The sequence below is a fragment of the Sinocyclocheilus grahami genome, unplaced genomic scaffold, assembly GCF_001515645.1.
Source record: "Sinocyclocheilus grahami isolate Dianchi unplaced genomic scaffold, SAMN03320097.WGS_v1.1 scaffold29.1, whole genome shotgun sequence".
In the NCBI taxonomy this organism is placed as follows: Eukaryota; Metazoa; Chordata; class Actinopteri; order Cypriniformes; family Cyprinidae; genus Sinocyclocheilus; species Sinocyclocheilus grahami.
This window is the reverse complement of record NW_015505208.1, coordinates 509,397-521,387: the sequence shown is the minus strand read 5'-3', so window position 1 is coordinate 521,387 and position 11,991 is coordinate 509,397. Positions and strand designations below refer to the sequence as shown.

Below are 11,991 nucleotides of genomic sequence, written 5' to 3'. Positions count from 1 at the left end.
GAAGCAATACTGTTACACATCTTACAGTTGTTTTTGAATTAATGGTATGATTATGTATAGTTATACTTTTGTGAAAACAAAGATGCTTGCAAGGGTCTCACTTTTGTGGTTTCAAACATAACCACTAGATGTCCCTGTAATTCAAACATTAGTATAGAGCAGAGGTTCTCAACTGGTTTTACTTTGACACAACACAGCACCAAAATAGTTTATTGCACAAAAGAAATAAAAAATGCTCTTAAAATCAAATATTAAAATACATTTATATTAAAAATGAAATCTTAATTATATGAATTCAAATATAGTTATAAATAAATAATAAAATAAAAGAATCAAAATGAATAGTTCATAAAACATTGGGGCACAAACCATGTTTCGCTTAACTACAAATTAAGTTTAATATATTTGGGGTAATATTTTTTCAGCTTGTTCATGATTTTAAAGATGAGAGCATGTCATCCAATGTATCCATGTTGGTATCTACCTAATTTACCTGGTTATAGATTAATTTGCATCAAAATGCCATATAATTTTCTTTTAAAACTTAACAAGTCTTATCATCCTAACTATGCATGATTATAATATTAGTTGCATTTTATTCTGTGCATTTAGCATAGTTTTATCACGTGTCCAATCAGAACAGAACTGCGAGGTCTCAGTTGAGAACCACTGTTGGACAAAATAAATAATATGTTAGGCTGTTTAATGCAATACTGAGATCTAGGCAAAAGATGTACAAACATTCATGTGGTCTGCTTTTCATTGATCTGAAAGGGTGATAGTAGTGCAGTGTGGTTGGAAATACTGATGAGTTACTAGTTGATTTGCCCTGGTTGACATAAACCTAAAGTTTCCAGTGGATAAAAAGACACAAGAAAAATGAAACAGGATATAACAGAAAATAAAAAAGTTTTCAGTTAAAAAGTCCCAAGTGTGGTTTCAGTATATGAATTAGTTATTTGAGGGTTGTGCTACATAAAGCCATTTGGCCTTTCTTTGTGAGGGCATGGTATGGATGCTCTGATGCCAGTGCCAGAGTCAGGCTGGCAGAACCTGGCGGACAGATGGCACCACCAAGGGGTTGGGGAAACCCCTGTTGATCTCAGCGTTGGGCTCAGCAGGGACATTCAGACCAGTTGAATGTGTGTATACTTGTGTGTGTGTTGGCTGAAGGCCTGCAGCAGAGTGGCCCTGAGATGTAAAGGACGACACATGTGTTAGTGCAGGGTTAGTAGAGGGTGTGTGTTGTCACTGCCAGTGAGGCTGGGATTGGTCCACTTCTCCGCTGGTCCTCTTTCTCCATCCCTCCGTTCCTCCTCTTTCTCATCAGGGGGGCAGCTGCTCTGAGCCCCGTCTCATTCTGGGGCAGTGAGTGGCTGGCCTTTGAGGAATATTCTGGGGGTCTTTCTGGAATGTTCTGTGTCACTCTGTAACAACCAGAGGGCAGTGGAGGAAGTGATCATTATGGCTAAACATATATATAACTGACAAAAGCATATAACAAAATTGCTAAAACCAACTAAATCTAAACAGAAAACTTAAACATAAAAATAAATACTAATTCAAAATGTTAATATCATAATAGTTTGTAGATACTACTAAAACAACACTGGTTACAAATGCAGAAATTAATTTAATTTAATTTAATTTAATTTAATTTAAAAACCTTAATAAAAACATCCTTCATCATATTTATATTGTAAATGTAATAAAAGTCTAATGTTAGACATTATTTTAAACTTTTTTCAAAAGTACTTGTCATTTAAAATAAGCAAGCGCACATTTGATATTGATTGTTATCATTAATATTTATTATTAATATGCCCTGACAGGAAAATACACATTCACGATAATAATTTTAACTGGCAGATGAAAAGCAATCAAACACTCACCCTAATTTGTGGTAGTGCTCATTCAATTAGCTCCTGCGTCTCTGAGAACTAGAGGAAGAGGATGAGAGAGTGTTTAAGATCATTTAAGCTTCATCACAACAAGGGAAGGCCATGCAGGTAACATTTAAACACTCACCTGTTGGCTAGAGTTGGCTGAGGGTGGTGTAACTACATTTTGCTCCACTAGAGGGTTCAGGGGGGCGGAGCCTGGCAGGTGAGTGGCACGCCAGTATATATCTAAGTATTCGGCCAGGTGTTCGCAGGCATCCTCTAACTGATTCTCATCCAGTATAACATCAAACATTTCCTAATGCAAGATAAACACAGTGAAGACAAACAGTATTAGTGCAAGATATCGCATCTGTTCACTTGTTGCTTCAGTATAATGTATGTTAACAGGAGCTGAATGTGTGTAGTAGTGGGACTCACTGGTGGGCACTGTGCTAGTTTATCTCCAGCCATCATTTGCACATTGAGATGTTTGCTTTGAGATTTCCCTCTGGACTTAATGAGTCTTTGAAGAACCTGGGGTAGAATGAGTAACACTGAGAAGATGAGAGACAAGTTTCTTCAGGGAAATCTGAACCTACATATATATAACTTAATCTTGCTGTAAAGTTGCTTTGCAATGATTTGTATCGTGAAAAGCACTGTACAAATAAACTTGAATTGAATTAATCATTTAAATAAGCAAAACAACACTTTTAGCTCTGTGGACCTATAAATAGCACTGAAGATAGTCCAGCATGGACTGAAAAAAATACATTGTATGGGTCAAAATTACTGATTTTTCTTTTATGCCAAAAATCATTAGGACATTAAGTAAAGATCATGTTCCATAAAGATATTTTGTACATTTCCTACGGTAAATATATCAAAACTTAATTTTTTATTAGTAATATGCATTGCTAAGAACTTCATTTGAACAACTTTAAAGGCAATTTTCTCAATATTTAGATTTTTTTTGCACCCTCAGATTCCAGATTTTCAGAGAATTTTCATTTTTTGGGTCAACGATCCCTTTAATTAGTCTATCATCAGTGTTCGAGAGTAGATATACTGTACATGCATCACAGAAAAACTAATTTTTCTGAACCAGCAAATGAAATTTCCACCACAACTGTAATAATGTATTTAGTTTTCTCTGATTTTAAACACTCATTGGTCATGCTAAAACACTTTAATAATATTTTTTGACTAATATTTGAAGAATATTTAAATAATAATTGTGGTGGAAATGATAGAGGGGTAAAATAGGTCTAAAATGATATAAACAATTTTCTAATAATAATTTGTTTAATTTACTAGTGTTTGGTGATCATAGTTTCATAATAATTGATAATGGATTTCTATATTAGATGAAAAGTCATAGTCTGGGACAGGAGTAAAAGAATAAAATACATTAAAAAAATACATTTTAAAGGGTTTCCCAGGCCGTTTTACAGTATTGTGACCTTTATACAAGTGAAGTTCGTTTTAATATAAATCTGTAATTGGAGAAACACCCATTTATAGCTTTTTAAGAATAAGTGATTTATTGACTGGTTAAATATAGTTGTACCTTTGGAGAGGACACTTTGACGTAGACAATGATGGGGGCGAGGGAGGTCTTGAGAAGCTGTGTGGGGTGGTTGATAGTATCTGCATCCAAGACCACCAACTGCAGGCTTTTAGCCAGTTCAAATATTCTCTCAATCTCACTCTGCACCTCGGCTGAGAGAGAGAGAGACAGGCATGATAACACGAGCCACATTAATAATGAGACAACAAATGATGCCATATTAGGTCCTTCATAAAAAAATACTTCACATTTTATATGAATGTACTATTTAGCTTTACCCTTGTATGTTGTCACTCACCCAGACTGGAACGTGTGTTTGACCTCTCCATGATAGCTTTCTTGTTCAGTACAGACCTCTTGGCCAGAGACAGATCTGCAGTCATTCTTGTGATAGAAATCCTGCCATGAAACCACACCACACCACACACACAAAAAAAAACATAGCACACAAGAAGTATGGACCACTTTTATGATACTTTACAGAAGAAAAAAGGTAGATAAATGATTTATTTTTGAATGAACTGTTCCTTTAAGACTAACGCTTTCACTTTTAAGCTCTAAACCAGTGAAACAAACAGTTTCTGCACTCACCTCCCATCAAACCTGTGTTTCAGGAAGTCAAACAAGGCTTTCTGCATCATATCAGTCACCTGCATCAGAAGATTGCGAGAAAACGTTCATTCTACATTCAACCAGAAACGTTTCATATGTAATTAACCTGTCAATCTGAGGTAGTTTAGGTCCTGAGCTATTAATAGTGTTAACATCCACCCAGTGATTTTGTTGTCTAAGGATCGTAGGGGGAAAATAAGGAGTCCTATCCTAAGCAGGGGATTCGGAAGAAGAGTCGTGTATACGGCTAATATGGTTTGGATGAGGTGATGTGGTTTTATTTAGACACAGGGGTGAAAAATGAATGACTCCAGAAATAGAGGGTAGAGAGTCAGAAGGGGAAGCAGGTCCCTGGTGTCTCTGTTAAAGAGCTGACTGACAAATGTGTCCAGAGCACCGTGCCACAGCTGGACTTAAATATTTCACGTTCGTGAATCCTCTCGCACACCAAAACGGCCTGAGCAGTCATATACATACAACAGGATCCAAAATGAGCTTTTTGTGAGTGAGTGAATTATGAGAATTTACAGACTGTAATTACTTTTCATAGGCCATGAAACTGTATTGTGCATTATTTTATTAAATATAATTATGATAAATATAATTATATAAATATTGTTTAGTAAATATACATACAAATACTGACCACAAATATTTTTCATAGATCATGAAAGCGTATTTTGCATTTTTATTAAATTATAATCAAAATAAATGTATTTATAGAAAGATTATTTATTACATCTAAATATAAATATAAGCTGCATATATTTGTATAGGTCATTGTGTAACTTGTATATCACATCATATATTAGATAAACCAATCTCTGCATAAATTTGTTGCAAAATGTGATTTTGTTCCAGTGTTGTTATTAATAGGTTTAAAACTAGTGCTGTCAAACGACAAATAAAAGGTTTTGTTTACAAAATACATGTGTGTATACTGTGTATATTTATTATGTATATATAAATACAAACACATGCATGTATATATTTAAGAAAAATATGTTATGTTTATATATTAAATATATTTATATATGATATAAAATATAAGAATATAAATATATAAATGCATATACATGCAAATATTTTCAAAATATATACTGTATGTGTGTGTATTTATATATACATAATAAATATACACAGTACACATACATATAATGTAAACAAAAACTTTTATTTTGGATGCGATTAATCACGATTAATCGTTTGACAGCACTATTTAAAACTAAACCTATTCAATCATTTTCAGTAATTGAAAGAAACTTTAAATAAAATAAAATACAAATATTACACGAATAACTTAACGTAATGTAACTGAAAATTACTAAAACGGAAAATTTTTATAAATGCTATAATATTATATAAATAATAATAAAACAACATGCTTGTTAATTTCATTTTGGTAGCTTAATATATATATATATATATATATGTTGTCACATTGAGTTCTGGAGAAAAAAAGCCTTCAGGCAAATTTCTGTTGGAAAATGTTCCACAGAGGTGCTAGTTAAAAGGCACAAAAGTCACATGAGTGAGTGATGTTTTCTTTAGTAAATGGTTTGCATGATTTGATTCAGTGAACAATTTCTATTTCTAAAAATTTGTTTTTACTCCTCAAACTCAACTTTTACTTGCTTGGTCGTTGTCAATTTTGGACCCTGCATACATAGAACAACTGGCCTGTCTTTTAACTGCCATGATGATCAAATTTATTATCCTTTACCTCATAGCCTTTCAGCGAGGGGCCAACCAGAACAACAGGCCTCATGGATGGAACTACATCATAGGGTGGAACGTGCTCTGTCTACAACACACACACACACACACACACACACACACACACTGTTATGTCTCACAAGCTATGAACCTTAACTAACATTTCTCAACATCTAATGAGTAGCCTAAAGGGATGCATTTTCAATAACACAGCATTAAAATCTCTCACAGAGAATTGTCTGAGAGGCCAGACACAAACTGTGAATATTTAATAGCACTTTTTGAGGGACTGTTTTGCATTATGGAAGCAAGGAAGCAACTTTAACCACCTACCTGCTTCTGCTTCTGTTTGGCTTGTTTAAAATAAGAGAAATGTGTTTAAGAAAATCTAAACAGGTTGTTTGTGTTCATAATGGTAAAACTATTTTATACTGACATATTATGTAAATCTTGACATATAAAATTAGCATATACCCTGAAGGGAAATGCAGAGGAATGCTAGTGGCTCAACATTACTAGCGATACAGTAAGACAGGAATGTGTGAGAGTATTTAAATACCTCTCACCTGCAGAAGGAGGAGTAGACCTCCAACCACCAGATGAAGCATTTCCACCCATTTTCCTGTTACCAACACAAACACTTTAGAAATTACAGGATGCTGATATCATACTTTAAACTAAAATCCCATGCTGAATTTATGTGCTGGGATTTCTTATAAATAGCAAGTGCAATGGCAAATCACAGCAACTGAAGGTAAGATTGTTTATTTCTCACTTATGGTAGTTCACCAAAAATGATAACTAATAATCTTCACTTTATTTATATCAGTCTGCTTGTCTTTGTGCATTCCAAACCAACTGTATAGTTGCATATTAGTAGTGGGGATTTTTAATGATTCTTTCTGTAGGTAGTTAGCTAAGCCAGTCGGTGGTGACAACAAGTGACTCTTTAAAAGCCATTCAAATGATTTGTTCAAACACAATAATTCAGTTATTTGAATATGCATACTTCCCTACTATATAGTAGGCAAAAAAAAAACAGTGTGAAAAAAATACCTCTATCTATAACTAGAGGTACCTAATACCTAAGTCCTCTCTCTAAAATTATTTGTTCTCCAGTGAAAAAGTCACCTTGTCTGAATCAGGAGAGAAATATGCACAGATCAAGATCCATTTACTAGTGAAACCTAGTTCTAAAAAAATAAGTTTGTGTATTTTGATGTGAGAGGGCAACAGTTGACAGACTTTTTCACTGGAGCATTATTATGGATTATGGACTGGTATTTTATATGGAAGCAAGAGTTTGAAGTTAAAAACATCTTAATGATGGATTTGTTTCTTACAAACATGCAATTTTTCACTTCACAAGATGTTATTTGATGGACTGGAGTCGTGAGGACTACTTGTCGATTATTGTGATGTTTTTATCAGCTGTTTGGACTCTCATTCTGATGGCACCCATTCACTGTAGAGGATCTGTTGGTGTGCAAGTAATGCTAAATTTCTCCAAATCTTTTCTGATTAAGAAACAAACTAATCTACATCTTGAATGGCCTGAGGGTGAGTACATTTTCTACAAATTTTCATTTTTGGGCAAACTATTCCTTTAAATGCTAATTCATTTACTAGTGAAACCTAGTTCTAAAAAAATAAGTTTGTGTATTTTGATGTGAGAGGGCAACAGTTGACAGACTTTTTCACTGGAGCATTATTATGGATTATGGACTGGTATTTTATATGGAAGCAAGAGTTTGAAGTTAAAAACATCTTAATGATGGATTTGTTTCTTACAAACATGCAATTTTTCACTTCACAAGATGTTATTTGATGGACTGGAGTCGTGAGGACTACTTGTCGATTATTGTGATGTTTTTATCAGCTGTTTGGACTCTCATTCTGACGGCACCCATTCACTGTAGAGGATCTGTTGGTGTGCAAGTAATGCTAAATTTCTCCAAATCTTTTCTGATTAAGAAACAAACTAATCTACATCTTGAATGGCCTGAGGGTGAGTACATTTTCTACAAATTTTCATTTTTGGGCAAACTATTCCTTTAAATGCTACACAGTACTGAATAACAACTACATAGATATGATGAGAAGCAACTGTGGACCTCTGAGCTGCTTTCTGTTCCTGCTTGATCCGCATGGCCTCCAGTTTAACAGGGCTGGGGATGAAGGCAATATCTGCCCCCTCCTTCACCAGCCTCCCGATCCACCAGTCATTATTATACTTCTGTAGGATAGGAGACAATGTGCTCAAAAATATCACAGTGAAACATAAGCTAACTGTTAACTTCAGTTCACTGGTTGCTTCCCACCTCTTTTATGTGTAGAAAATCTTTGGTTTCAAAGTTGATGGCAGCACCCTGAACCGGACAGTCTTCATCGAGAGCCCCGCAGTAGCTGACATTGGTTCTCACTGCAAACGCCACTGGTTTGGTCTACAAAGAAAACAAAGAAAACAGTCAACATTATATTAAGAGGTGAGGTAATTAACAGTGTATCCATTTGAGAAGATGAACCTTGGCTCTCTCGAGCTGGAGCAGGGCCTGGCGCTCGGCCTCACGCCGAGACGCCTCCTTGTCCTCCTCCTGGGACAGGTCGGAATCCGATGGTCTACTCGTGTAGGAATCAGCAGAACTCTGCAAAAAGAGAGGTGCTCCATTGTGAGAGGTGCTCTTTCACTTTTTCATTATAATTACTTTTATTCATTGGTATGTTTAATGCCCTTTCTACTTCTTTGTCAATTACAGTGGGTCTCATTCACTAAGCAACAAATTTCTGCTTGAAATCTGCATATAATCATTTTCATGAACATATCATGATTCACAAAATCATACGGAGGTATATACACATATGAACAGCTGGCTAATGAGATGTCTGTTATCTGGGTCTGTATTAAAAGTATTTATTGTGTTTGAACTGGTTTTGAGGATGGCGCACTTGGCATTTTTCAAGGTTGCTGAGCCAAAAGCAATGGTTTGAAAAAAACTGTTAATGTTCAATTTGTTTATTAGAAACATGCAGCTTTCACTTCACAGTATGTTAATTGATGGACTGTGGTTGTGAGGATTACTTGTGGATTATTGTGATGTTTTTATCAGCTGTTGGGACTTTTATTCTGACGGCACCCATTCACTGCAGAGGATTCATTGCTGAGCAAGTGATGTAGTGCTACATTTCTCCAAATCCATTCTGTTGAAGAAACAAACTCATCTACATCTTTGATGGCTTGAGGGTGAGCAAATGTTCGGCAAATTTAAATTTTTGGGTGAACTATTTAAGGTTAAAATCAAATTCATGAAGGTACACGTGTTGTGAATTAGCCAGAACTTTTCGTGAGAAGTTCTCCTGTGCATATAAATGCGAATTCACACAATTCCTAGTGAATGAGACCTAATGTTTTTCGTTTGCACTGTTGTTTTGCACTATTCTCATTTTGCACCATTTTAACTGCACACAGCAATTGCTGCAAATGCTTTGGCAATATGAATATATAAATATTTATATTTTTCATGCCAATAAAGCATTAAAACGGAAAACTAAATCACCAAATAACATACGATAACAAAAGACCTAGTAACTGTAAACAAGCATTGCAAAAACCTTTCCTCTACCATCTCCTGCATCCCTCTGATCTACCCTCCAGACTAGCCTTTCTCTCTGTCTTTTTTCCCTCCAAAATCCAGACCACAGTGAGGATATGATTTAAATATCAAAGGCAGCCGCAGGGCGCAGATGTCTGCGACACCTACCGTCGAAAGAGATAAAGCATAATTATGCAGACGCCGGCTAAGATAAGATTCTTATGTGCGATTAAAATATATCTCTCGTTGAAATGAACGTGTTAATTAAAAGCCAGCCCTGCTATGGGAGGCATCTCCATCACCAAGCTGTCCTGAACCAACCCTTGGATGATCTACACCGTGTTCATCTCTTTCATGTGTTCGGCTTAGAAGTAAATGAAAAGGAAGATAGTGTAGGGCTTTGAAGTACAACAACACACTATATCAAAAAACATTTTTGGCCACTTTTATCAATAGGAGGTAATAGTGATGCAGGGGTCACCCACATAAACATCACTACCTGCAAGGCTATGGCACATTTTGTGTTTCGTAATTCGTACATGCAGTGTGCATTAACTTGGAGACGTTTTCAGATGACCCGACAGACTAAGCAATTTTTCGCTCAGTACCTGGATCGATAGAGTAATGTAATCTTTTAAAAGACACAATGCATCGCATCCTCATCCGCTAAGAGTGTTTCCACAACACCTCACCCCATATTCCACTTACAACACACATTTTAACCATCAGACATTCCCAGAAAAGGCTGTATAGAATGTTTACAGTATGTAGCTTAAAAAAAGATTTAATAGATTTTTTAATAGAATTTCAGTCTTAGTATTCTGTTTATCTTCCTTTTGCTTTAATGACAGCAGCATTAGATCTGCATGAACTCTGCAAGTTTGTGTAAAACCTGATGTTCTCCAGAATGATTTAAGAATGATCCATCTTGAGCTTCAAACGGAAGCAAGAATTTGACCATCTGAATTTGAATTTTCTCACAATGAGAAAAATGTCAGAAGCCTGACTGAGATATTAATTCAGAATTGTGAGATTCACAATTTGTTGTGCAATAGCAGCACACAGCCAACAGGGGGCGAAAAATCAATGAACCTCCCACAAGGCTTGTTAGATAACAGTCATTCATTCTCCTATATTTCACAGTTTTGTGCCCTATTTTCATTCATATTGTCAGAATCTGATTCCCAGTCTCCTATATAGAGCAGCATGGATTTGATGCTCGCCACGGCAGAACTTGTCCTGACAAGGACAGGGATCAGAGTTCATAGAAATCAACAACATGCAACATGTATAGATAGAATACAAAATAAACACATGCAGTGGTGCAAATTTTGCATTATATTATATCAGTATACTGGCTGCAGTTACATATATATTTTTTATTTCAAAAGGATTTTTACCTTTATAAGGGTAGTTTTTAATACAATACAATATAATATAATATAATATAAATAATAATAATAATATTTTTGCCCTTATAATAGCTTTTTAAAAAATTAAATCATTTATGTTATCTATTTATGTCAACTGAATAGTGTCCAAAACCTATAAAGACCTATAAGTATCCTGAAATACAATTATGAATTGATCAAATCAAAAACAGATTAATTTGAATGTACATAAATATATAGGCCTGAATTTATGTAAATATACTTAGTTCATTACACTCTTGAATATAAACATATACATTTATATAAATATCTGTGCATTGTGTGTGTGTGTGTGTGTGTATGTGTGTGTCACTTTTCAGTGGCATTTTTACCCAAAACCGGTTAAATTCTGACCATGGTTTGCTGGTTATAAAAAATTACTCCAACCACTAAAATAAACATTTCTGCATTTTCTGGCTATTGCAACACAACAAATCCATATGCCTTTTTCCCCCTAACACAGATGACATATCAACAACTTGTAATACTATTTGAAACCATAGGCTACTCACATACAGAAAGATATGAGAAAGTGAAAGAGATATTAACAATCTTAGTCAGGTAATACACATGGTCAATTAAACAATCAATGCAGCTGAATGCATTTGATGAGTCTGCTGGTCGAAAAGCTAAGACGTGCATCTCGACTGAGAATAATTTATTCATAAAAAAAGGCTTACACGAGGATATTAATAGACTATGACCCAGGCAGAATGTATGCAAAATTCATTCACTCCACCAAAGCAGCACTGATTGATTACAGAATCACATGGAGTGAAAATGTAATAGAGAGGGAGCGCGCGGGAGAAAATCAGTGAGCGAGAGAGAGAGAGAGAGAGAGAGAGAGAGAGAGAGAGAGAGAGAGAGAGAGAGGAAACTATCCCTACCTTGCAGCTGAGCAGCGCTGCGCTAGAATCGGACGCGGACATGCCAATAGTATCGTGTCGCTCCCCATCACTCTCTCTGTGGTCGAGCGAGACGCGAGCTGCTCTCCATGGTCAGCGGTAAAGAGAGGGGAACGCTCTGGCACTGCACTCAACGCCTATACAAAATTGATGCCCTGACTGCAGCAGCTGAGTTGTGATGTTCACTGAGAGCAAACGCCCTCCCTCTGTCGCTGCTGCCTTTCTTCCGCCTGCTCTCACGTTCAGTCAGGCTCCATTTTGTCGCGCTCCACACACTGGAGATGC

The 11,991-nt window shown here is 35.7% G+C and overlaps 1 protein-coding gene across 1 annotated transcript; it reads right to left on the bottom strand.

Annotated features, from left to right (window-relative positions):
* Window positions 1–349: 349 nt before the first annotated feature.
* cacnb3b (calcium channel, voltage-dependent, beta 3b) lies at window positions 350–11,910 on the bottom strand. Its single transcript, XM_016256436.1, has 14 exons — window positions 11,689–11,910; window positions 8,307–8,426; window positions 8,103–8,225; window positions 7,896–8,017; window positions 6,348–6,403; window positions 6,115–6,134; window positions 5,789–5,869; window positions 4,045–4,103; window positions 3,752–3,852; window positions 3,454–3,605; window positions 2,322–2,417; window positions 2,029–2,199; window positions 1,893–1,940; window positions 350–1,427 (listed from the first exon to the last, which is right to left on the bottom strand). The coding sequence occupies exons 1-13, from the start codon at window positions 11,728–11,730 to the stop codon at window positions 1,911–1,913; spliced, it is 1,173 nt and encodes a 390-aa protein (XP_016111922.1). The 5' UTR covers window positions 11,731–11,910; the 3' UTR covers window positions 350–1,427; window positions 1,893–1,910.
* Between the last annotated feature and the right edge of the window lie 81 nt (window positions 11,911–11,991).

Bases quoted from the DNA above. Each gene is read 5' to 3' on its own strand.
- cacnb3b (XM_016256436.1), bottom strand. From the start codon at position 11,730: ATGTCCGCGTCCGATTCTAGCGCAGCGCTGCTCAGCTGCAAG. The intron at 4,104-5,788 runs GTAAAGGATAAT...CTTCTGATGCAG, and splicing joins CCTCGCTGAAAGGCTATGAG to GTGACTGATATGATGCAGAA. The intron at 3,606-3,751 runs GTGAGTGACAAC...TCTCTCTCTCAG, and splicing joins AAACACACGTTCCAGTCTGG to CCGAGGTGCAGAGTGAGATT.